We start from the raw sequence: 27,358 nt of genomic DNA on the forward strand, positions 1-27,358 counted from the left end.
AACTGAAATTAACAATCTTGTCTATGAGAAGGCCGTGGAAGGCACTGACCAAAACAAAAGGTCGTTAGTTTAACGACCTTCTGTTTTGGTCGCTAGCTGTCTTCCGAGGCCACGTAGGATCCGACGTGGCAATCTGACATGGCAAAATTGCAATCAAATGAGAAGGTCGTTGGTTTAAATCAGCCCGGTCCAGTTTGGTGTTTTACATGGGCCAAGCCTCAATCAGCCCATTTATTGAATTTTTCCTTGTTAATTCTGGTCGGCTTCATGGGCCTAGCCCAAGAATTCAGCCTTTTTATATATCTGGTTGTGCCTTTCCTTTTTATTTTCTAGGACGTGGCTTTCTATAATTCATTTCTTTTTTGGGCTTCGGCCCTTTTACAATGCAATCTATTTTGGACCTCCACAACAGACATGGTTATTCCAGCTTGACATCTCAGCATGTTCCCATGAATTCAAACCATTTTATTTCTTTCATTTCTTTCAACACAAAAGGATTCTTTAGACAGCCATGAAAGTAGATAGTAGATACATTGGACAGAGACTGAATTAACATGAAAATGAAGCAACATTTCTATTTCTACCATTTCTATTTCTACCAGCAGCATTTCTATATCTACCAGCAGCAGTAGATGCTTGCAACGAGCTAAACTAACAACAACCATCCTTCATCAATTAGTGCTGCTGCTTGGTGTGCCGCATCACTAGTCGCCCTTCACATAGCAAGTTTCCAGAGCAATGTAGGGAGCCTTATCCTGCAATTAATTCAAACAGAGGAAATGTTAGTGCAGTGCCACTCTCATCCATTCAACTGACAGCATCTAACACTAGCTATCTCAAGGAGGGAGATAAGGGAATCGATAGGCCAATACCAGTTAATGATGGCGCCAACGATGATCTGGATGGGGTTGGCATTGGTGAGGAGGTGGATGATCTCCATGGTGTGCCTGATGATGCAGACTAGCATGATCTTCCCGTTGTTGCTGTCGTGCATCATGAGCGAGTTGGGTGAGGGGCTGAATGCTAGTACAAAACAATGAAAGACAACTAAAGCTGGATAGAAGAATGCATTCATCTTGCAAGTCAACAGTTATCACAGAAAACAGGATACCATAATATGAATGATGACACTTAGATTCTAATCAAACATAGACGAAGTTCACTACAGTAGTAATAGTACATCTTCACTTGAATATATCGAAGAAGTCCAATTGGTTCTCATAAGCAAGTGTTATCAGGTTAGCCTTAACATCGCAGCCTAACTTATACAACTTAATTGTGAGCAAAGAGTACATATTAGTAAAAGGTTAGGTAAGAACATAAAGAAAGATAAAGGTACCAGAGTGAGAAAACATTGGTGATACAAGTAGCATAAGCATAATACAACAACATATATTTGACATGTGGGTATATATGAGTGTGTGTAGTTCAGTTGGACATATAAAAGAAGTCCAGTCAGACCATAAGTAAGTATTCTTCACAGGTTAACCTCAATACAACGCCCCAACATTGTTAATTATCAGCAAACAACACATGTCAGCCATCTAGTTTTGTTCTACTGAACCAATTGGACAATAGCCATCTATTTTGTAACAACTACAGTTAACTTGGGACAAATCCAACCAAACCAATTGGTAAACAAAATTGCACTGAATTTTTGGGGCATCAAGCAAGCAATTTAGTTGGCAAACAATGAAATTTAGTCAAGCATATAAGAAAATTTGGAGCAGCAGAAATTAGGGACTAAGCCTAGAAATTGAAACAGGGAGATGTAGAGGGAGGCCTTGAAATAGAATTGTTGCTTCCACGTGGCTGGGCATCTTCCATGGAACAACATCACTCAGGGACTTCCACTTATCACCATCGGCCTTTCCATTCGACAAACACAAACCAGATTAGGACAACGAATTCACAAGGAAACTCAGCATTACACAGTATAAATAAATGAGTTCGGCACTGTCAGTTTTACACAGTATAAATAAATGAGTTCCCACCTCAGCATTACATCATACAACTGGTACACACAACATTCGTCTACACTTAACGCAACCAATTCATTAACTATGGTATTAAATAAGCTGCTTATTTTCCGGAGCACACATGAGCACCCTGTTTGCGTGATTAGCTCTCAGTGGTTAAATAGTACATGCTCGATTGCAGGGACCAAACATCCATTACATGCAAGGCAATGTAGATCATCAACAAGTATATAAGCATTTAGGCCAGTCGCTAATCTATTACAAAACAATACAAAAGTAGGAAGCCAAACATATAAGCAAACATGATTGGCAGCAATGCACCATCATACATGCGTCGACTGCCCCGCAGGCAACCCTACTACAATGACAGGGCTTCGGTACGGGAACATTGCTGGTAACTCATCAGAAAGTTCTGATTAAGTAAACCCCAGAAATAAAAGCTCGAGGATGGATGGGCAAAAGGTCATGGGCTTCAATAATCATGCTAGCCTTTTCAGATGGTATAAAGTAGGGAAAGGCAGAAACTGGTAAGTTTTGCTGGAGCAGAACTAACATTATTTTCTAGCCAGAGCCAAACAAGAAATGTGCAGAATATACTAGTGGCAATCTTATCACCATTAATAGTACAATAAACTCAGATCTTATAGATCAAATTGAACACTATATATGCAGAATATTTACAGCTAAGATTTATCTTTGGACTGTATTTGGACACTAAATATCCAGAATATTTTAGATTACCAACAATAAAAGTTCATGATTGTCAAACAGGGATATACAGTTTCTGGCAATCAGTTAAAACAAGGGAAGAATCTATATATCACATTCAGGGAACTAAGTTGATATTATCAGCATCCAAAATCCTTTGAAAAGCCTACATGTGAAAGTAGAAGAAGCACAGCGGCCTGATGTGCCTAGGGGCCAGGGAGGGACGATGAGAGAGCACAACGACATCCATGGCGTCAGAGCCAAACATGCCTCCATGGCCACAGTCAAATCCCTCTTCTATCGCTTTTGACAAGAACTTGTGATCCCTGTAATGTATCATTGTTAAATAAAGCAAAACATAAGCATATGGAAGAAAGCCTTTTGAGAAGCTCTCCAATTACATAGAATAACAAATGTAGCAAAGGGCCCTGTGATGGTCGGAAATGCCTTGCCTTGTAGTGTGGTGAGTAAGAACTAGAGAGAGGAAATGGTAGTTAGTACCTTCCAGATGCCCACGAAACGCAGAAGCAACTGCGATAGTTCCATCCGTGGTCTCCACAACTGCAAAAGAACAAAGAAGATGGTTACCGAGGCACCCAAGTTACTTCATAATCTACACAGGATTTACCAAAAATGTAGCACCTATGTAGAAGAAACTATGAAATGTGTAGAAGAGTCACCACATGAACAAACAAACAAGACCCCCATGAACTTGGAAGGTTGTGAACACTAGTAGTACGCACGACAGACCTTGGAAGACTGACTGCATGTAACCTGTGAAGAATACAAATAACACAGGGGCATCATACCAATCCTACACATTTCACTATTATGCCGGTAGGAATAGGATAGAAACAAGAACTACAACATCCCGAATCATGATTGGATGTGACAGAGATGCAAAAAATATACAGAGTAGTTGATTCCTAAGCATGATAACATATGATATAAACATGTCAAGGCACACTGTCAGTTACTATGACTAACATTTTTCTCTATAGACGCTACAAACAAGTCACATGTACGTCACACATTAGCACATGAAGGTACCAACCGAACGAATATTTTGCTTCTAGAAACATTGTTCATCACAAGCTATAGAATGTAGTATAGAACTCTGTTCATCACAAACCGCAGAAAATGGTCTTTTAACTCTATTCAGCAAAAACTAGAGAGTATACTCTACATCTTTGTTCAAGTAAAACTACAGAGTAGAGAGTACTACAATCTACACCAATACCGACACTGTCGGCTATTCCTTGCTCTGAAACTCTGTCACTTCTATGCTAGTACTATAAACTAGTACTCCACAACATCCTGAATCCTTGGCAATACAATCTGCGAGAAGATGTTCCATAGCAAAAGGATCATTCGCGGCCAGGATCATTTGTCAGTGCGAAACAAGAATTCAGTGTGCAAGACATGTAATTAGGCAATGGAGACAGCAAAGGAAACTCACGAAAACATTTCGGCCTCCTGTTGCTGCGCGCGACCTCAAGCACCTCCGTCGCGGATCCGGTAGCATCACCGCCATGAGCTCCTCTCCCGGCGGCTGAAAGAAGAGGAGTGAACCAAGTGGCGGCCGAGCATGTGGGCTCCTCGCCCAGCGTGGCCCTTGCGCAGATCCGTCGCGCCCAGGCGAAGCTGGGCTTCCGGACCACGACCATTGACGAGCATCCACCGCCGACGACGGGGCGGAGGTGGCGCGTCGTGGATCTTCCTCCACAAGCATGCACCAGCCAAGGGAAGAGAGAGAGAAGGTTGGTGGGGGCGGCGCCGGTGGGGGAGATGGGCATTGAGGTCGTCGGTGGGGAAGCGCAGCGCCGAGGTAGACGAGGGCGGTGACCACGGGATGCGATGGAATCCGGGAGAGGAGGTGCTGTGCTCATTCGTTTCAGATGTGCTGCATCGGTGGGGAAGATGTTGCATCCGGGGGAGAAGGTGGGGTGGTGGCAAAGCAGGCAGTCGGTGGGGAAAGATGGTGGGCGGCGGCGCATCATCGGGAGCTAGGGTTGGGTGCGAGAGCAGATTGGCCGCGTGGGGAGAGGAAGAGAGAGGAGTTCGAGTGGTTCGATGGGAAATTAAGGAGGTAGGGTGTGGATGTAAAATTAGCACGAGGATAGAGCTAGGGTTGGTGTGGAAGGATCGAGGACTGCCGTTGGATCAACGAGCATCCAACGGTGTTTGATGCATGATCCGCGTGACACGTCTATGGACCAATCATAATGCATTATGACATTATGACCATCTAAATTGGTCGTAGTTGACTAAAAATAACGTGTTAAAATCATGTCAGCTATTTTATAACCTGAGAAATTCAAAAAAAAAGAATATATTTGCATAAGTTTGCATCTTGAAATAGTTTGGTCAAATGAGATTATATTTTGCACAAGTTTGCATCTTGGTATAAAAAGAATGTTGCCTAAAAAAGTTTTCATTTTCTTTGAACGAAAAAATCATTTTCGATTTTTTGAGTGCTCAAAATGACTTTTTTGTGAAGGACCTATCATGTATTTGTTGCAAAATTAGACCAAATCAATTTTATGAAATATTAGGCTATATTTAATGTAAAATTGACCAAATGATTGGGTTTCGAAAGTTTCGATCCACATCTCGTGAAAAAGACAAATTTTTGCCGACTCAGCTGAAAGCGGGTCAAATTTGAACTGCAGTTACCTCATAGTTTGTTCTTTATTTTTTCCAAAAGTCATGTTTAGGTTCAAATGTATCTATTTAATTAGAGATACATCAAAAAATTTCCAATATTCAACCACTAGCTAGGAACGGTCATGCCCGCTGTTTTGAACGCATTTTGAAACGGGCATAAAGAATTCAAAAAAATTCAAAAATTTGGAAAACCTTCGCATTGTGTCATTATATGTGACCAAGTTACTAGGAAAAATAATAAACTTGTAATACGGCAGTTATTTTAAAAAAGTGTTCTCGGAAATGAGCTATCATGTGTGAAGATTCATGGCTTTCAAGCCAAATGATCAATCTTATGGCCACATTCATGGCATAGTTTGTTCAAATGATCTCATATTGTGCACAAGGGTGCATCTTAGGATGGCAAACAATGTTGCCTAAGGAAGTTTTCATTTTCTTTGGACGACAAATTCATTTTCTATTTTTCGAGGGCCCTAATTGAGTTTTTTTGTGAAGGACCTACCATATATTTGTTGCAAAATTATAACAAATCAATTTTCTAAAATACTAGGCCATATATAATGCACAATTGACAAAATGGTTGGGTGTCAAAAGTTTCGATTCACCTCTCGTGAAAAAGACAAATTTCTGCTGATTTAGTAAAAAGCGGGTAAAATTTGAACTGCAGCTGCCTCATAGTTTTCTCTTTATTTTTTCCAAAAATCATTTATGGGTACATAAGTATCTATTTAATCAGAGAAACATGGTTTGGTGGCGATATATTGAGGTTTGGATGGTGGCCGAGGGCCGCAACTCCAGAGCGTGTAAACTCGCATGCCCGCTGCATGGTCATCGCATGACCGTGGTGTTGCCACGCGTTCCGGGCGGCCTAGGCATGTCTAGTGGGTTGGGCACTCCACTGATAGGTGTCAGGAAGAAGAAGGCAATACAATAATTTTTCCAACATTCAACCACTACCTAGGAACGGTCAAGCCCAACGTTTTGACCGCATTTTAAAAGTGGCATCAAAAATTCAAAAAAATCAAAAAATTAGGACACCTTCGCATTGTTTCATTATATGTGACCATGTTACCAGGAAAAATAATAAACTTGCAATACGATGATTATTTTAAAAAGGTGTTCTTAGAAACGAGCTATCATGTGTGGAGATCAATGGCTTTCAAGCCAAATGATCAATCTTATGGCCACATTCATGGCACAGTTTGTTCAAATGATCTCATGTTGTGCACAAGGGTGCATCTTGGGATGGCAAACAATGTTGCCTAAGGAATTTTTCATTTTCTTTGGATGAAAATTTCATTTTCTATTTTTCGAGTGCCCAAAATGAGTTTTTTTGTGAAGGACTTACCATATTTTTGTTGCATTATTGTACAAAATCATATTTATAAATTAGTAGGCCATATTTAATGCACAATTGACCAAATGGTTGGGTGTCAAAAGATTTGATCCACCTCCCGTCAAAAAGACAAATTTTCGCCGTTTTAGCTTGAAGCAGGTCAAATTTGAACTGCCGCTGCCTCATAGTTTGCTATTTATTTTTTTCCAAAAATCATTTCTAGGTACAAAAGTATCTATTTAATCTGAGAAACACCAAAAAATTCTAAGATTCAACCACTAGCTAGGAACGGTCATTTCCACCGTTTTGACCACATTTTGAAATGGGCATAAAAATTAAAAAAAAATCAAAAAATTGGAAAACCTTTGCATTGTGCCATAATATGTGACCAAGTTACCAGGAAAAATAATAAATTTGTAATCCGACAATTCTCTTAAAAAAATTTCTCAGAAATGAGCTATCATATGTGAAGATTTATGGCTTCCAAGCCAAATGATCAATCTTATGGCCACATTCATGGCATAGTTAGTTCAGATGATCTCATATTGTGCATAAGGGTGCATATTGGATTGGCAAACAATGTTTCCTAAGGGATTTTTCATTTTCTTTGGACGAAAAATCAAATTTCCATTTTTCGAGTGCCAAAATGATTTTTTTGTGTGAAGGACCTACCATATATTTGTTGCAAAATGGGACCAGGTAATTTTTATAATATATTAGGCCATATTTAATGTAAAATTGGCAAAATGGTTGGTCGTCAAAAGTATCTATACACCTCTGATGAAAAAGACAAATTTCTGCCGATTCAGTAGGAAGTGGGTCAAATTTGAACTTTAGCTGCCTCATAGTTTGCTATTTATTCTTTCCAAAAATCATTTATAGGTACATAAGTATCTATTTAATCAGAAATACATGGTTTGGTGGAGATACGTTGAGGTTTGGATGGTGGCCGAGGGTCGCAACTCCAGAGTGCGTAAACTCGCATGCCCGCTGCATGGTCACCGCATGGTGTTTCCATGTGTTTCGGGCGGCCTAGGCATCTCTAGTGGGTTGGGCACTCCCCTGATAGGTGTCAAGAAGAAGAAGGCAACAGAAGAATCTCACGAGGAGATTGAATTGAGCTCAAACGTGAATTAGCACCCAAGTGTTTGATTAGTGGTACGGGAAATGCACATGGACAATGGGCGTGAGTTTTGGCTTAGGATGATCATCTACTAAGTGTTGGGGAACGTCGTAATTTCAAAAAAAATCCTACGCACACACAAGATCATGGTGATGCATAGCAACAAGAGGGGAGAGTGTCGTCCACATACCCTCGTAGACCGTAAGCGGAAGCGTTATGAGAACGCGGTTGATGTAGTCATACGTCTTCACGACCCGACCGATCCAAGTACCGAACATACGACACTTCGGAGTTCAGCACACGTTCAGCTCGGTGACGTCCTACGAACTCCAATCCAGCAGAGCTTCGAGGGAGAGTTCCGTCAGCACGACGGCGTGATGACGGTGATGATGATGCTACCGACGCAGGGCTTCGCCTAAGCACCGCTGTCGGTGTCAAAACCGGCGGATCTCGGGTAGGGGGTCCCGCACTATGCGTCTAGGCTGGATGGTAACAGGAGGCAAGGAACGCGATGTTTTACCCAGGTTCAGGCCCTTTTGATGGAGGTAAAACCCTACGTCCTGCTTGATTAATATTGATGATATGGGTAGTACAAGAGTAGATCTACCATGAGATCAAGGAGGCTAAACCCTAAAAGCTAGCCTATGGTATGATTGTTGTTGTGTATGTTGTATCGACTAGCCTGGCCTCAGTTTATATAATGCACCAGAGGCCTAGGATAACAAGAGTCCTAGCCGAATACGCCGGTCGGGTGGAGTCCTTGTCTTGATCGCCAAGTCTTGTGGAATCTTAGTACCCCCTAGTCCAGGACACCGTCAACCGCTATGATATGACCCATGTGGATTATGGTTGAGGGGGGCACCGCACACGGCTAAAAGATCAACTGATCAACTTGTGTGTCCATGGGGTGCCCCCCTCCCCTGTATATAACGGAGTGGAGGAGGGGGTGGGACGGACCTCTACTATGGCGCGCCCTGGGCAGTCCTACTCCCACCGGGAGTAGGATTCTCCCCCTTCCATGTAGTAGGAGTAGGAGAGAAGGAAAGGGAGAAGAGAAGAGAAGGAAGGAGGGGGCACCACCCCTCCCCCTAGTCCAATTCGTACTAAGCCTTGGGGGTGTGCAGCCTCCCCTCTCTCTTTCCCCTAAAGACCAATAAGGCCCATATACTCCCCGGCGAATTCCTGTAACTCTATGGTACTCCAAAAAATACCTGAATCACTCGGAACCTTTTCGATATCTGAATATAGTCGTCCAATATATCGATCTTTACGCCTCGACCATTTCGAGACTCCTCGTCATGTCCCCTATCTCATCCGGGACTCCGAACTACCTTCGGTACATCAAAACACATAAACTCATGAAGGAAATATGCCCTAGAGGCAATAATAAAGTTATTATTTATTTCCTTATAATCATGATAAATGTTTATTATTCATGCTAGAATTGTATTAACCGGAAACATAATACATGTGTGAATACATAGACAAACAAAGTGTCACTAGTATGCCTCTACTTGACTAGCTCGTTAATCAAAGATGGTTATGTTTCCTAACCATGAACAATGAGTTGTTATTTGATTAACGGGATCACATCATTGAGAGAATGATCTGATTGACATTCCATTAGCTTAGCACCAGATCGTTTAGTATGTTGCTATTGCTTTCTTCATGACTTATACATGTTCCTATAACTATGAGATTATGCAACTCCCGTTTACCGGAGGAACACTTTGGGTACTACTAAACGTCACAACGTAACTGGGTGATTATAAAGGAGTACTACAGGTGTCTCCAAAGGTACATGTTGGGTTGGCGTATTTCGAGATTAGGTTTTGTCACTCCAATTGTCGGAGAGGTATCTCTGGGCCCTCTCGGTAATGCACATCACTTAAGCCTTGCAAGCATTGCAACTAAATGAGTTAGTTGCGGGATGATGTATTACAGAACGAGTAAAGAGACTTGCCGGCAATGAGATTGACCTAGGTATTGGAATACCGACGATCGAATCTCGGGCAAGTAACATACCGATGACAAAGGGAACGACGTATGTTGTTATGCAGTCTGACCGATAAAGATCTTCATAGAATATGTAGGAGCCAATATGGGCATCCAGGTCCCGCTATTGGTTATTGACTGGAGACATGTCTCTGTCATGTCTACATTGTTCTCGAACCCGTAGGGTCCGCACGCTTAAGGTTACGATGACAGTTATATTATGAGTTTATGCATTTTGATGTACCGAAGGTTGTTCGGAGTCCCAGATGTGATCACGGACATGACTAGGAGTCTCGAAATGGTCGAGACATAAAGATTGATATATTGGAAGCCTATGTTTGGATATCGGAAGTGTTCCGGGTGAAATCGGGATTTTACCGGAGTACTGGGAGGTTACCGGAACCCCCCGGGAGCTAAATGGGCCATGATGGGCCTTAGTGGAAAAGAGAAGAGGCAGCCCTACATGGGCCGCGCGCCCCTCCCCTCCCTTGGTCCGAATAGGACAAGGAGAGGGGGCCGGCCCCTCTCTCTCTTTTCCCTCCTCCGCGAATCCTATTCCAACTAGGATTGGGGGGGGGGGGGAATCCTACTCCCAGAGGGAGTAGGACTCTCCTGGCACGCCCTCCTTGGCCGGCCAGCCTCCCCCCTCTAGTCCTTTATATACGGAGGCAGGAGCACCCCAGAGACACACAAGTTGATCCACGTGATCTATTCCTTAGCCGTGTGCGGCGCCCCCAGCCACCATAGTCCTCGATAATATTGTAGCGGTGCTTAGGCGAAGCCCTGCAGCAGTAGTACGTCAAGATCGTCACCACGCCGTCGTGCTGATGGAACTCTTCCCCGACACTTTGCTGGATCGGAGTCCAGGGATTGTCATCGAGCTGAACGTGTGCTAGAACTCGGAGGTGCCGTAGTTTCGGTGCTTGATCGGTCGGATCGTGAAGACCTATGACTACATCAACCAAACACTTCCATTGTCGATCTACTAGGTATGTAGATCATACTCTCCCTCTCGTTGCTATGCATCACCATGATCTTGCGTGTGCGTAGGAAATTTTTTGAAATTACTACGAAACCCAACAGTGGCATCCGAGCCTAGGTTTTATATGTTGATGTTATATGCACGAGTAGAACACAAGTGAGTTGTGGGCGATATAAGTCATACTGCCTACCAGCATGTCATACTTTGGTTCGGCGGTATTGTTGGATGAAGCGTCCCAAACCGACATTACGCGTACGCTTACGCGAGACCGGTTCTCCCGACGTGCTTTGCACAGAGGTGGCTTGTGGGTGATAGTTTCTCCAACTTTAGTTGAACCAAGTGTGGCTACGCCCGGTCCTTGCGAAGGTTAAAACGGAGTCAAATTGACAAACTATCATTGTGGTTTTGATGCGTAGGTGAGATTGGTTCTTACTTAAGCCCGTAGCAGCCACGTAAAACTTGCAACAACAAAGTAGAGGACGTCTAACTTGTTTTTGCAGGGCATGTTGTGATGTGATATGGTCAAGACATGATGCTGAATTTTATTGTATGAGATGATCATGTTTTGTAACCTCGGCAACCGGCAGGAGCCATATGGTTGTCACTTTATTGTATGCAATGCAATCGCGATGTAATGCTTTACTTTATCACTAAACGGTAGCGATAGTCATGGAAGCACAAGCTTGGCGAGGCGACAACGATGCTACGATGGAGATCAAGGTGGCGCGCCGGTGACGATGGTGATCACGACGGTGCTTCAGAGATGGAGATCACAAGCACAAGATGATGATGGCCATATCATATCACTTATATTGATTGCATGTGATGTTTATCCTTTATGCATCTTATCTTGCTTTGATTGACGGTAGCATTATAAGATGATCTCTCACTAAATTATCAAGAAGTGTTCTCCCTGAGTATGCACCGTTGTGAAAGTTCTTCGTGCTGAGACACCACGTGATGATCGGGTGTGATAGGTTCTACGTTCAAATACAACGGGTGCAAAACAGTTGCACACGCGGAATACTCAGGTTATACTTGACGAGCCAAGCATATACAGATATGGCCTCGGAACACGGAGACCGAAAGGTCGAGCGTGAATCATATAGTAGATATGATCAACATAATGATGTTCACCAATGAAATTACTCCATCTCACGTGATGATCGGACATGGTTTAGTTGATTTGGATCACGTAATCACTTAGAGGATTAGAGGGATGTCTATTTAAGTGGGAGTTCTTTAAGTAAATTAACTGAACTTAAATTTATCATGAAACTTAGTACCTGATTAGTATCTTGCTTGTTTATGTTTGATTGTAGATAGATGGCTCGTGCTGTTGTTCCGTTGAATTTTAATGCGTTCCTTGAGAAAAGAAAGTTGAAAGATGATGGTAGCAATTACACGGACTGGGTCCGTAACTTGAGGATTATCCTCATTGCTGCACAGAAGAATTATGTCCTGGAAGCACCGCTGGGTGCCAGGCCTGCTGCAGGAGCAACGCCGGATGTTATGAACATCTGGCAGAGCAAAGCTGATGACTACTCGATAGTTCAGTGTGCCATGCTTTACGGCTTAGAATCGGGACTTCAACGATGTTTTGAACGTCATGGAGCATATGCGATGTTCCAGGAGTTGAAGTTAATATTTCAAGCAAATGCCCGGATTGAGAGATATGAAGTCTCCAATAAGTTCTATAGATACAAGATGGAAGAGAACAGTTCTGTTAGTGAGCATATACTCAAAATGTCTGGGTATAATAATCACTTGATTTAATTGGGAGTTAATCTTCCAGATGATTGCGTCATTGACAGAATTCTCCAATCACTGCCACCAAGCTACAAGAGCTTCGTGATGAACTATAATATGCAAGAGATGAATAAGACTATTCCCGAGCTCTTCGCGATGCTGAAAGTTGCGGAGGTAGAAATCAAGAAGGAGCATCAAGTGTTGATGGTCAACAAGACCACTAGTTTCAAGAAAAAGTGCAAAGGGAAGAAGAAGGGGAACTTCAAAAAGAACGGCAAGCAAGTTGCTACTCAAGAGAAGAAACCCAAACCTGGACCTAAGCCTGAAACTGAGTGCTTCTATTGCAAGCAGACTAGTCACTGGAAGCGGAACTGCCCCAAGTATTTGGCGGATAAGAAGGATGGCAAGGTGAACAAAGGTATATGTGATATACATGTTATTGATGTGTACCTTACTAATGCTCGCAGTAGCACCTGGGTATTTGATACTGGTTCTGTTGCTAATATTTGCAACTCGAAACAGGGACTACGGATCAAGCGAAGGTTGGTTAAGGACGAGGTGACGATGCGCGTGGGAAACGGTTCCAAAGTCGATGTGATCACAGTCGGCACGCTACCTCTACATCTACCTTCGGGATTAGTATTAGACCTAAATAATTGTTATTTGGTGCCAGCGTTAAGCATGAACATTATATCTGGATCTTGTTTGATGTGAGACGGTTATTCATTTAAATCAGAGAATAATGGTTGTTCTATTTATATGAGTAATATCTTTTATGGTCATGCACCCTTGAAGAGTGGTCTATTCTTGTTGAATCTCGATAGTAGTAACACACATATTCATAATGTTGAAGCCAAAAGATGCAGAGTTGATAATGAGAGTGCAACTTATTTGTGGCACTGCCGTTTAGGTCATATCGATGTAAAGCGCATGAAGAAACTCCATACTGATGGAGTTTTGGAATCACTTGATTATGAATCACTTGGTACTTGCGAACCGTGCCTCATGGGCAAGATGACTAAAACGCCGTTCTCCGGTACTATGGAGAGAGCAACAGATTTGTTGGAAATCATACATATAGATGTATGTGGTCCGATGAATATTGAGGCTCGTGGCGGATATCGTTATTTTCTCACCTTCACAGATGATTTAAGCAGATATGGGTATATCTACTTAATGAAACATAAGTCTGAAACATTTGAAAAATTCAAAGAATTTCAGAGTGAAGTTGAAAATCATCGTAACAAGAAAATAAAGTTTCTACGATCTGATCATGGAGGAGAGTATTTGAATTACGAGTTTGGTGTACATTTGAAAAATCATGGAATAGTTTCACAACTCACGCCACCCGGAACACCTCAGCGTAATGGTGTGTCCGAACATCGTAATCGTACTTTACTGGATATGGTGCGATCTATGATGTCTCTTACTGATTTACCGCTATTGTTTTGGGGATACACTCTAGAGACGGCCACATTCACGTTAAATAGGGCACCGTCAAAATCCGTTGAGATGACGCCTTATGAACTGTGGTTTGGCAAGAAACCAAAGTTGTCGTTTCTGAAAGTTTGGGGCTGCGATGCTTATGTGAAAAAGCTTCAACCTGATAAGCTCGAACCCAAATCGGAGAAATGTGTCTTCATAAGATATCCAAAGGAAACTATTGGATACACCTTCTATCACAGATCCGAAGGCAAGACTTTTGTTGCTAAATTCGGAAACGTTCTGGAGAAGGAGTTTCTCTCGAAAGAAGTGAGTGGGAGGAAAGTAGAACTTGACGAGGTAACTGTACCTACTCCCTTATTGGAAAGTAGTACATCACAGAAAACTGTTTCTGCGACACCTACACCAGTTAGCGAGGAAGCTAATGATGATGATCATGAAACTTGAGAACAAGATACTACTGAACCTCGTAGATCAATCAGAGTAAGATCCGCGCCAGAGTGGTACGGTAATCCTGTTCTGGAAGTCATGCTACTAGATCATGATGAACCTACGAACTATGAAGAAGCGATGGTGAGCCCAGATTCCGCAAAGTGGCTTGAAGCCATGAAATCTGAGATGGGATCCATGTATGAGAACAAAGTGTGGACTTTTGTTGACTTGCCCGATGATCAGCAAGCTATTGAGAATAAATGGATCTTCAAGAAGAAGACTGACGCTGACGGTAACATTACTGTCTACAAAGCTCGACTTGTCGCAAAAGGTTTTCGGCAAGTTCAAGGGATTGACTACGATGAGACCTTCTCACCCGTAGCGATGCTTAAGTCTGTCCGAATCATGTTAGCAATTACCGCATTTTATGATTATGAAATTTGGCAGATGTATGACAAAACTGCATTCCTGAATGGATTTCTGGAAGAAGAGTTGTATATGATGCAACCAGAAGGTTTTGTCAATCCAAAGGGAGCTAACAAAGTGTGCAAGCTCCAGCGATCCATTTATGGACTGGTGCAAGCCTCTCGGAGTTGGAATAAACGTTTTGATAGTGTGATCAAAGCATTTGGTTTTATACAGACTTTTGGAGAAGCCTGTATTTACAAGAAAGTGAGTGGGAGCTGTATAGCATTTCTGATATTATATGTAGATGACATATTACTAATTGGAAATGATATAGAATTTCTAGATAGCATAAAGGGATACTTGAATAAGAGTTTTTTAATGAAAGACCTCGGTGAAGCTGCTTACATATTAGGCATTAAGATCTATAGAGATAGATCAAAACGCTTAATTGGACTTTCACAAACCACATACCTTGACAAAATTTTGAAGAAGTTCAAAATGCATCAAGCAAAGAAAGGGTTCTTGCCTGTGTTACAAGGTGTGAAGTTGAGTAAGACTCAATGCCCGACCACTGCAGAAGATAGAGAGAATATGAAAGATGTTCCCTATGCATCAGCCATAGGATCTATCATGTATGCAATGCTATGTACCAGACCTGATGTGTGCCTTGCTATAAGTCTATCAGGGAGGTACCAAAGTAATCCAGGAGTGGATCACTGGACAGCGGTCAAGAACATCCTGAAATACCTGAAAAGGACTAAGGATATGTTTCTCATATATGGAGGTGACAAAGAGCTCATCGTGAAAGGTTACGTTGATGCAAGCTTTGACACTGATCCGGATGATTCTAAATCGCAAACCGGATACGTGTTTACATTAAACGGTGGAGCTGTCAGTTGGTGCAGTTCTAAACAAAGCATTGTAGCGGGATCTACATGTGAAGCAGAGTACATAGCTGCTTCGGAAGCAGCAAATGAAGGAGTCTGGATGAAGGAGTTCATATCCGATCTAGGTGTCATACCTAGTGCATCGGGTCCAATGAAAATCTTTTGTGACAATACTGGTGCAATTGCCTTGGCAAAGGAATCCAGATTTCACAAGAGAACCAAGCACATCAAGAGACGCTTCAATTCCATCCGGGATCTAGTCCAGGTGGGAGACATAGAGATTTGCAAGATACATACGAATCTGAATGTTGCAGACCCATTGACTAAGCCTCTTCCACGAGCAAAACATGATCAGCACCAAGGCTCCATGGGTGTTAGAATCATTACTGTGTAATCTAGATTATTGACTCTAGTGCAAGTGGGAGACTGAAGGAAATATGCCCTAGAGGCAATAATAAAGTTATTATTTATTTCCTTATAATCATGATAAATGTTTATTATTCATGCTAGAATTGTATTAATCGGAAACATAATACATGTGTGAATACATAGACAAACAAAGTGTCACTAGTATGCCTCTACTTGACTAGCTCATTATTCAAAGATGGTTATGTTTCCTAACCATGAACAATGAGTTTTTATTTGATTAACGGGATCACATCATTGAGAGAATGATCTGATTGACATGACCCATTCCATTAGCTTAGCACCTGATCGTTTAGTATGTTGCTATTGCTTTCTTCATGACTTATACATGTTCCTATAACTATGAGATTATGCAACTCCCGTTTATCGAAGGAACACTTTGGGTACTACCAAACGTCACAACGTAACTGGGTGATTATAAAGGAGTACTACAGGTGTCTCCAAAGGTACATGTTGGGTTGGCGTATTTCGAGATTAGGTTTTGTCACTCCGATTGTCGGAGAGGTATCTCTAGGCCCTCTCGGTAATGTACATCACTTAAGCCTTGCATGCATTGCAACTAAGTGAGTTAGTTGCGGGATGATGTATTACAGAACGAGTAAAGAGACTTGCCGGCAACGAGATTGAACTAGGTATTGGAATACCGACGATCGAATCTCGGGCAAGTAACATACCGATGACAAAGGGAACGACGTATGTTGTTATGCGGTCTGACCGATAAAGATCTTCGTAGAATATGTAGGAGCCAATATGGGCATCCAGGTCCCGCTATTTGTTATTGACTGGAGACATGTCTCGGTCATGTCTACATTGTTCTCGAACCCGTAGGGTCCGCACGCTTAAGGTTACGATGACAGTTATATTATGAGTTTATGCATTTTGATGTACTGAAGGTTGTTCGGAGTCCTGGATGTGATCACGAACATGACGAGGAGTCTCGAAATGGTCGAGACATAAAGATTGGTATATTGGAAGCCTATGTTTGGATATCGGAAGTGTTCCGGGTGAAATCGGGATTTTACCGGAGTACCGGGAGGTTACCGAAACCCCCCGGGAGCTAAATGGGCCATGATGGGCCTTAGTGGAAAAGAGAAGAGGCAGCCCTACATGGGCCGCGCGCCCCTCCCCTCCCTTGGTCCGAATAGGACAAGGAGAGGGGGCCGGCCCCTCTCTCTCTTTTCCCCCTTCCGCGAATCCTATTCCAACTAGGATTGGGGGGGGGGGGAATCCTACTCCCAGAGGGAGTAAGACTCTCCTAGCGCGCCCTCCTTGGCCGGCCAGCCTCCCCCCTCTAGTCCTTTATATACGGAGGCAGGAGCACCCCAGAGACACACAAGTTGATCCACGTGATCTATTCCTTAGCCGTGTGCGGCGCCCCCAGCCACCATAGTCCTCGATAATATTGTAGCGGTGCTTAGGCGAAGCCCTGCAGCAATAGTACGTCAATATCATCACCACGCCGTCGTGCTGACGGAACTCTTCCCCGACACTTTGCTGGATCAGAGTCCGGGGATCGTCATCGAGCTGAACGTGTGCTAGAACTCGGAGGTGCCGTAGTTTCGGTGCTTGATCGGTCGGATCGTGAAGACGTACGACTACATCAACCAAACACTTCCGTTGTCGATCTACTAGGTATGTAGATCATACTCTCCCTCTCGTTGCTATGCATCACCATGATCTTGCGTGTGCGTAGGAATTTTTTTGAAATTACTACGAAACCCAACAACTCATAATACCGATCGTCACCGAACGTTAAGCTTGCGGACCCTGTGGGTTCGAGAACTATGTAGACATGACCAAGACTCATCTCCGATCAATAACCAATAGCGGAACCTGGATGCTCATATTGGTTCTTATATATATTCTATGAAGATCTTTATCGGTGAAACCGCATAACAACATACGTTGTTCCCTTTATCATCGGTATGTTACTTGCTCGATGTTCGATCGTCAGTATCTCAATACCTATTTCAATCTTGCTACCGGCAAGTCTCTTTACTCGTTCTGTAATGCTACATCCCATAACTAACTCATTAGTTACATTGCTTGCAAGGCTTATAGTGATGTGCATTACCGAGAGGGCCCAGAGATACCTCTCCGACAATCGGAGTGACAAATCCTAATCTTGATCCATGCCAACTGAACAAACACCATTGGAGACACCTGTAGAGCACCTTTATAATCACCCAGTTATGTTGTGAAGTTTGGTAGCTCAAAAAGTGTTCCTCCGGTATCCGGGAGTTGCATAATCTCATAGTCATAGGAACATGTATAAGTTATGAAGAAAGCAATTGCAACAAACTAAACGATCATCGTGCTAAGGTAACGGATGGGTCAAGTCAATGACATCATTCTCTAATGATGTGATCCCGTTCAACAAATTACAACTCTTGTCCATGGCTATGAAACTTAACCATGTTTGATTAACGAGCTAGTCAAGTAGAGGCATACTAGTGACACTCTATTCGTATATGTATTCACACATGTACTAAGTTTCCAGTTAATAGAATTCTAGCATGAATAATATGTTGGGGAACGTAGCAGAAATTCAAAAATTTTCCTACGTAACACCAAGATCTATCTATGGAGAGACCAGCAACGAGTAGAAAGGAGAGTGCATCTACATACCCTTGTAGATTGCTAAGCGGAAGCGTTCAAGTGAACGGAGTTGATGGAGTCGTACTCGTCGTGATTCAGATCACCGATGATCTAGTGCCGAACGGACAGCACCTCCGCGTTCAACACACGTACAGCTCGACGATGTCTCCCACGCCTTGATCCAGCAAGGAGAGAGGGAGAAGTTGAGGAAGACTCCATCCAGCAGCAGCACAACGGCGTGGTGGTGATGGAGGAGCGTGGCAATCCTGCAGGGCTTCGCCAAGCACCTACGGGAGAGGAGGAGGTGTCACGGGAGGGAGGGAGGCGCCAAGGGCTCAGGTATGGATGCCCTCCCTCCCCTCCACTATATATAGGGGCAGGGGAGAGGGGGGAGGCGCAGCCTTGCCCCTTCCTCCAAGGAAGGGGTGCGGCTAAGAGGGGGGAGGAGTCCATCCTCCCCAAGGCACCTCGGAGGTGCCTTCCCCCTTTAGGACTCTCCCCTTTTTCCTATATCTTGGCGCATGGGCCTCTAGGGGCTGGTGCCCTTGGCCCATGTAGGCCAAGGCGCACCCCCTACAGCCCATGTGGCCCCCGGGGCAGGTGGCCCCACCCGGTGGGCCCCCGGGACCCTTCCGGTGGTCCCAGTACAATACCGATGACCCCGAAACTTGTCCCGATGGCCGAAACAGGACTTCCTATATATAAATCTTTACCTCCGGACCATTCCGGAACTCCTCGTGACGTCCGGGATCTCATCCGGGACTCCGAACAACATTCGGTAACCACATACAAACTTCCTTTATAACCCTAGCGTCATCGAACCTTAGGTGTGTAGACCCTACGGGTTCGGGAGACATGCAGACATGACCGAGACGTTCTCCGGTCAATAACCAACAGCGGGATCTGGATACCCATGTTGGCTCCCACATGTTCCACGATGATCTCATCGGATGAACCACGATGTCAAGGACTCAATCAATCCCGTATACAATTCCCTTTGTCTAGCGGTATGGTACTTGCCCGAGATTCGATCGTCGGTATACCGATACCTTGTTCAATCTCGTTACCGGCAAGTCTCTTTACTCGTTCCATAACACATCATCCCGTGATCAACCCCTTGGTCACATTGTGCACATTATGATGATGTCCTACCGAGTGGGCCCAGAGATACCTCTCCGTTTACACGGAGTGACAAAATCCCAATCTCGATTCGTGCCAACCCAACAGACACTTTCAGAGATACCCGTAGTGTACCTTTATAGCCACCCAGTTACGTTGTGACGTTTGGCACACCCAAAGCACTCCTACGGTATCCGGGAGTTGCACAATCTCATGGTCTAAGGAAATGATACTTGACATTAGAAAAGCTTTAGCATACGAACTACATGATCTTGTGCTAGGCTTAGGATTGGGTCTTGTCCATCACATCATTCTCCTAATGATGTGATCCCGTTATCAACGACATCCAATGTCCATGGTCAGGAAACCGTAACCATCTATTGATTAACGAGCTAGTCAACTAGAGGCTTACTAGGGACATGGTGATGTCTATGTATCCACACATGTATCTGAGTTTCCTATCAATACAATTCTAGCATGGATAATAAATGATTATCATGAACAAGGAAATATAATAATAATCAATTTATTATTGCCTCTAGGGCATATTTCCAACAGTCTCCCACTTGCACTAGAGTCAATAATCTAGTTCACATCGATATGTGATTAACACTCAAGGTCACATCCCTATGATACTAACACCCAAAGAGTTTACTAGAGTCAATAATCTAGTTCACATTTACCATGTGATTAACACTCGATGAGTTCTGGGTTTGATCATGTTATGCTTGTGAGAGAGGTTATAGTCAACGGGTCTGAACCTTTCAGATCCGTGTGTGCTTTACAAATCTCTATGTCATCTCCTAGATGCAGCTACCACGTTCTATTTGGAGCTATTCCAAATAACTGTTCTACTTGGAGCTATTCTAAATTGTTGCTCCATTATACGTATCCGGTGTCTCTACTCAGAGCTATCCGGATAGGTGTTAAGCTTGCATCGACGTAACCCTTTACGACGAACTCTTTTACCACCTCCATAATTGAGAAAATTCCTTAGTCCACTAGTTACTAAGGATAACTTTGACCGCTGTCCTGTGATCCATTCTTGGATCACTATTGTACCCCTTGACTGACTCATGGTAAAGCACACTTCAGGTGCGGTACACAGCATAGCATACTGTAGAGCCTATGTCTTAAGCATAGGGGACGACCTTCGTTCCTTTCTCTCTATTCTGCCATGGTCGAGCTTTAAGTCTTAACTTCATACCTTACAACTCAGGCAAGAACTCCTTCTTTGACTGATCCATCTTGAACACCTTCAAGATCACGTCAAGGCATGTGCTCATTTGAAAGTACTATTAAGCGTTTTGATCTATCCTTATAGATCTTGATGCTCAATGTTCAAGTAGCTTAATCCAGGTTTTCCATTGAAAACACTTTCCAAATAACCCTTTATGCTTTCCAGAAATTCTACGTCATTTCTGATCATTAATATGTCAACAACATATACTCATCAGAAATTCTATAGTGCTCCCACTCACTTCTTTGGAAATACAAGTTTCTCATAAACTTTGTATACACCCAAAATCTTTGATCATCATCAAAGCATATATTCCAACTCCGAGATGCTCACTCCAGTCCTCAGAAGGATTGCTGGAGCTTTGCATACTTATTAGCATATTTCAGGATAGACAAAACCTTCCGGTTGTATCACATACAACCTTTCCTCAAGAATCGTCGAGGAAACAATGTTTTGACATCCTATCTGCAAGATTTCATAAATAATGCAGTAATTGCTAATATAATTCCAACAGACTCTTAGCATCGCTACGAGTGAGAAAGTCTCATCGTAGTCAACTCCTTGAACTTGTCGAAAAACATCTTAACGACAAGTCGAGCTTTCTCAATGGTGACACTTACCATCATTGTCTGTCTTCCTTTCAAAATCCATATGTACCTAACAGCCTTACGACCATCAAGTAGTTCTTCCAAAGTCTACACTTTGCTTTCATACATGGATCCTCTCTCGGGTTTTATGGCCTTGAGCCATTTATCGGAATCCGGGCCCACCATCGCTTCTCCATAGCTCGTAGGTTCATTGTTGTCTAGCAACATGACTTCCAAGACAGGATTACCGTACCACTCTGAAGTAGCACATATCCTTGTCACCCTACGAGGCACGGCAGTGATTTGATCCGAAACTTCATGATCAATATCATAAGCTTCCACTTCAATTGGTGTAGGTGCCACGGGAACAACTTCCTGTGCCCTTCTACACACTGGTTGAAGTGATGGTTCAATAACCTCATCAAGTCTCCACCATCCTCCCACTCAACTCTTTCGAGAGAAACCTTTCCTCGAAAAAGGACCCGATTCAAGAAACAATCCCTATTGCTTTCGTATCTGAATTAGGGGGTATACCCAACTGTTTTTGGGTGTCCTATGAAGATGCATTTTATCCGCCTTGGGTTCGAGCTTATCAATCCTGAAATTTTTTCACATAAGCGTCGCAGCCCCAAACCTTTAAGAAACGACAACTTAGGTTTCTCCAAACCATAGTTCATACGGTGTCATCTCAACGAAATTATGTGGTGCCCTATTTAAAGTGAATGTGGTTGTCTCTAATGCCTAACCCATGAACAATTGTGGTAATTTGATAAGAGACATCATGGTATGCATCATATCCAATAGGGTGCAATTATGATGTTCGGACACACCATCACACTATGGTGTTCCAGGCTGTATTAGTTGTGAAACAATTTCCACAATGTCTTAATTGTGTGCCAAAACTCGTAACTCAGATATTCATCTCTATGATCGTATCATAGACATTTTATCCTCTTGTCACAATGATCTTCTACTTCACTCTGAAATTACTTGAACCATTCAATAATTCAGAGTTGTGTTTCATCAAGTAAATATTCTCAACATCTACTCGAATCATCTGTGAAGTAAGAACATAACGATATTCACTGCATGCCTCAGCATATATTGGACTGCACACATCAAAATGTGTTACTTCCAACAAGTTGCTATCTTGTTCCATCTTATTGAAAACGAGGCTTTTCAGTCATCTTGCCCATGTGGTATGATTTGCATGTCCCAAGTGATTCAAAATCAAGTGAGTCAAAACGGTCCATTTGCATGGAGTTTCTTCATGCATATACACTAATAGACATGGTTCGCATGTCTCAAACTTTTCAAAAACGAGTGAGCCCAAAGATCCATCAATATGGAGCTTCTTCATGCGTTTTATACCGATATGACTTACGTGGCAGTGCCACAAGTAGGTGGTACTATCATTACTATCTTTTGGCATGAACATGTGTATCACTACGATCGAGATTTAATAAACCATTCATTTTAGGTGTAAGACCATTGAAGGTATTATTCAAATAAACAGAGTAACCATTATTCTCCTTAAATGAATAACCGTATTGCGATAGATGTAATCCAATCATGTCTATGCTCAACGCAAACACCAAATAACAATTATTTAGGTTTAACACCAATCTCTTTGGTAGAGGGAGCGTGCGATGCTTGATCATATCAAGCTTGGAAAAACTTCCAACACATATCGTCAGCTCACCTTTAGCTAGTCTCTGTTTATTCCGTAGCCTTTTGTTTCGAGTTACTAACACTTAGCAACCGAACCGGTATCTAATACCCTGGTGCTACTAGGAGTACTAGCAAAGTACACATTAACACAATGTATATCCAATATACTTCTATCGACCTTGCCAGCCTTCTTATCTACCAAGTATCTAGGGTAATTCTGCTCTAGTGGTTGTTCCCCTTATTACAGAAGCACTTAGTCTCGGGTTTGGGTTTTACCTTGGGTTTCTTCACTAGAGCAGCAGCTGATTTGCCGTTTCATGAAGTATCCCTGCTTGCCCTTGCCCTTCTTGAAACTAGTGGTTTCACCAACCATCAACAATTGATGCTCCTTCTTGATTTCTACTTTCGCGGTGTCAAACATCGCGAATACCTCAAGGATCATCATATCTATCCTTGATATGTTATAGTTCATCACGAAGCTCTAACAGCTTGGTGGCAATGACTTTGGAGAACCATCACTGTCTTATCTGGAAGATCAACTCCCACTCGATTCAAATGATTGTTGTACTCAGACAATCTGAGCACAAGCTCAACAATTGAGTTTTTCTCCTTAGTTTGCAGGTTAAGAAAGTCATCGGAGGTCTTATACCTCTTGACAGGGCACGAGCCTGAAATCCCAATTTCAGCCCTCAAAACATCTCATATGTTTCGCGATGTTTCAAAAACGTCTTTGGTGCCTCAACTCTAAACCGTTTAACTGAACTATCACGTAGTTATCAAAACGTGTATGTCAGATGTTCGCAACAACCACAGACAACGTTCGAGGTTCAGCACACTGAGCGGTGCATTAAGGACATAAGCCTTCTATGAAGCAATGAGGACAATCCTCAGTTTACGGACCTAGTCCGCATAATTGCTACTATCAACTTTCAACTAATTTTTCTCTAGGAACATATCTAAACAGTAGAACTATAGCGTGAGCTACGACATAATTTGCAAAAACCTTTTGACTATGTTCAGGATAATTAAGTTCATCTTATGAACTCCCACTCAGATAGACATCCCTTTAGTCATCTAAGTGATTACATGATCCGAGTCAAACTAGGCCGTGTCCGATCATCACGTGAGACGGACTAGTCATCATCGGTGAACATCTTCATGTTGATCGCATCTTCTATACGACTCATGTTCGACCTTTCGGTCTCCGTGTTCCGAGGCCATGTCTGTACATGCTAGGCTCGTCAAGTTAACCCTAAGTGTTTCGCGTGTGTAAATCTGTCTTACACCCGTTGTATGTGAACGTTAGAATCTAACACCCGATCATCACGTGGTGCTTCGAAACACGAACTGTCGCAACGGTGCACAGTTAGGGGAGAACACTTCTTGAAATTGTTGTAAGGGATCATCTTATTTACTACCGTCGTTCTAAGCAAATAAGATGTATAAACATGATAAACATCACATGCAATCAAATAGTGACATGATATAGCCATCATCACTTTGCTCCTTTTGATCTCCATCTTCGGGGCTCCATGATCATCATCGTCACCGGCATGACACCATGATCTCCATCATCATGATCTCCATCATCGTGTCTTCATGAAGTTGCCTCGCCAACTATTACTTCTACTACTATGGCTAACAGTTAGCAATAAAGTAAAGTAATTACATGACGTTTAAGTTGACACGCAGGTCACAAATAAATAAAGACAACTCCTATGGCTCCTGCCGGTTGTCATACTCATCGACATGCAAGTCGTGATTCCTATTACAAGAACATGATCAATCTCATACATCACATATATCATTCATCACATCCTTTTTTTTGGCCATATCACATCACATAGCATACCCTGCAAAAACAAGTTAGACGTCCTCTAATTGTTGTTTGCATGTTTTACGTGGCTGCTATGGGTTTCTAGCAAGAACGTTTCTTACCTACGCATGAACCACAACGTGATATGCCAATTGCTATTTACCCTTCATAAGGACCCTTTTCATCGAATCCGATCCGACTAAAGTGGGAGAGACAGACACCCGCCAGCCACCTTGTGCAACTAGTGCATGTTTGTCGGTGGAACCGGTCTCACGTAAGCGTACGTGTAAGGTTGGTCCGGGCCGCTTCATCCCACGATGCCGCCGAATCAAGATAAGACTAGTAACGGCAAGCATATTGAACAATATCGACGCCCACAACTACTTTGTGTTCTACTCGTGCAAAGAATCTACGCAATAGACCTAGCTCATGATGCCACTGTTGGGGAACGTAGCAGAAATTCAAAAAATTTCCTACGTAACACCAAGATCTATCTATGGAGAGACCAGCAACGAGTAGAAAGGAGAGTGCATCTACATACCCTTGTAGATCGCTAAGCGGAAGCGTTCAAGTGAACGGAGTTGATGGAGTCGTACTCGTCGTGATTCAGATCACCGATGATCTAGTGCCGAACGGACAGCACCTCCGCGTTCAACACACGTACAGCTCGACGATGTCTCCCATGCCTTGATCCAGCAAGGAGAGAGGGAGAGGTTGAGGAAGACTCCATCCAGCAGCAGCACAACGGCGTGGTGGTGATGGAGGAGCGTGGCAATCCTGTAGGGCTTCGCCAAGCACCTACGGGAGAGGAGGAGGTGTCACGGGAGGGAGGGAGGCGCCAAGGGCTCAGGTATGGATGCCCTCCCTCCCCTCCACTATATATAGGGGCAGGGGAGAGGGGGGAGGCGCAGCCTTGCCCCTTCCTCCAAGGAAGGGGTGCGGCTAAGAGGGGGGGAGGAGTCCATCCTCCCCAAGGCACCTCGGAGGTGCCTTCCCCCTAGAGTCAATAATCTAGTTCAAATCTTTATGTGATTAGTTCACATCTCCATGTGACTAATACCCAAAGGGTTTACTAGAGTCAATAATCTAGTTCACATCGCTATGTGATTAATACCCAAAGAGTGATCATGTTTTGCTTGTGAGAGAAGTTTAGTCTACGGGTCTGCAACATTCAGATCCATATGTATTTTGCAAATTTCTATGTCTACAATGCTCTGGACGGAGCTACTCTAGCTAATTGCTCCCACTTTCAATATGTATCCAGATCGAGACTTAGAGTTATCTAGATTGATGTAAAAAGCTTGCATCGAGGTAACTCTTTATGACATGGATGCAGGAGAAGTTAGTTTTATGCGTGAAACACATCTTCTTGTTCCTTTGTTTCCTGATCTCCATGTGGCCACCTCTAATGCTGAAGCCTTGGAGAGCATCATCTAGAATATTCATTATGTGGGTGTAGTATTTTTCTTGTAGTCTCTGGAAGGGTCAAAATACACGGCGTGGGAGACTTGCGGGTAAAGAACGATAAGGACGGCGCGCCCGTTGCTGCGGGGAAAAGACACCTCAAATTATTCCCATATCAGACAGAAGGAATGATTGAAATGTATGAAAGGGTTGTCCGGAACTGACTTACTTTGGATGATAAGGCACGGGGACAATTTCCCGGTCCTTATTTTGTACCATGAAGTTTTGGAGGTACTCCCTAGCAGTTTCACGCTCAAAGTCGCCGAGACTCAAGAAAGACTCGTGCATGTAGTACGGATCCGCCACACAAATTTGCGAGACTCCTTCACTCTTCATGACGGAGCTCATATGTAGCGCAAAAAGGCGGACGATTGTAAAATCGAGCCACCTTGTCAGAAACATCTCAAAGATATGGTCAAACTGCAGGAACAACACCTCCGCGGGCCGTGTCTCGACGTAGCACTTCCCCTTAGGCACACGAGCCGTGTATGTTGGATATCCTGGCTCCTTTGAGGCTAGTAGGCTTTTCTCAGTCGACAGCACATGGTCGTGCAGTCTCCTGAGATCCCCTGATAGTGCCACCAGCGGTTTTGGCGGTAGCATCGGCTCGCCCGTGAGATGGAACATGGCCTCACCTTTCACGGGTACACGCTCTTCAGAATGCATCATCTGGCTGCTTTGTGCTCTGGCTTTTTTGGAGGCAGTTATCTTCCCCAATCTCTTCCTCT

The 27,358-nt window shown here is 43.3% G+C and overlaps 1 protein-coding gene across 4 annotated transcripts; it reads right to left on the reverse strand.

Moving 5' to 3' along the window:
• Positions 1 to 444: 444 nt before the first annotated feature.
• LOC119299455 lies at positions 445 to 4,761 on the reverse strand. Of its 4 annotated transcripts, none has more exons than XR_005146202.1 (6): positions 4,147 to 4,761; positions 3,330 to 3,461; positions 3,189 to 3,248; positions 2,858 to 3,013; positions 873 to 1,868; positions 445 to 755 (listed from the first exon to the last, which is right to left on the reverse strand). XR_005146202.1 is itself a non-coding variant. In XM_037576686.1 (6 exons), exons 1-5 carry the CDS (start codon positions 4,685 to 4,687, stop codon positions 1,841 to 1,843), a joined length of 879 nt encoding a protein of 292 aa, XP_037432583.1. In that variant the 5' UTR covers positions 4,688 to 4,761; the 3' UTR covers positions 445 to 755; positions 873 to 1,840. The 4 variants fall into 4 exon arrangements, 1 of the variants encoding a protein (XP_037432583.1); XR_005146203.1 differs by lacking the exon at positions 3,330 to 3,461 and adding an exon at positions 3,928 to 4,025; XM_037576686.1 differs by having other exon boundaries at positions 3,368 to 3,461.
• Between the last annotated feature and the right edge of the window lie 22,597 nt (positions 4,762 to 27,358).

This window comes from Triticum dicoccoides, chromosome 5A (assembly GCF_002162155.2).
Source record: "Triticum dicoccoides isolate Atlit2015 ecotype Zavitan chromosome 5A, WEW_v2.0, whole genome shotgun sequence".
Classification (NCBI taxonomy): Eukaryota; Viridiplantae; Streptophyta; class Magnoliopsida; order Poales; family Poaceae; genus Triticum; species Triticum dicoccoides.

Excerpts from the sequence above, each read along its gene's own strand:
- LOC119299455 (XM_037576686.1), bottom strand. The coding sequence starts at position 4,687 with ATGATGCGCCGCCGCCCACCATCTTTCCCCACCGACTGCCTGCTTTGC. Across the intron at positions 3,249-3,367 it reads CTTGTTTGTTTGTTCATGTG|TTGTGGAGACCACGGATGGA; the intron begins GTGACTCTTCTA and ends GTTCTTTTGCAG. Across the intron at positions 1,869-2,857 it reads TGCTTCTTCTACTTTCACAT|GCCGATGGTGATAAGTGGAA; the intron begins GTAGGCTTTTCA and ends TCGAATGGAAAG.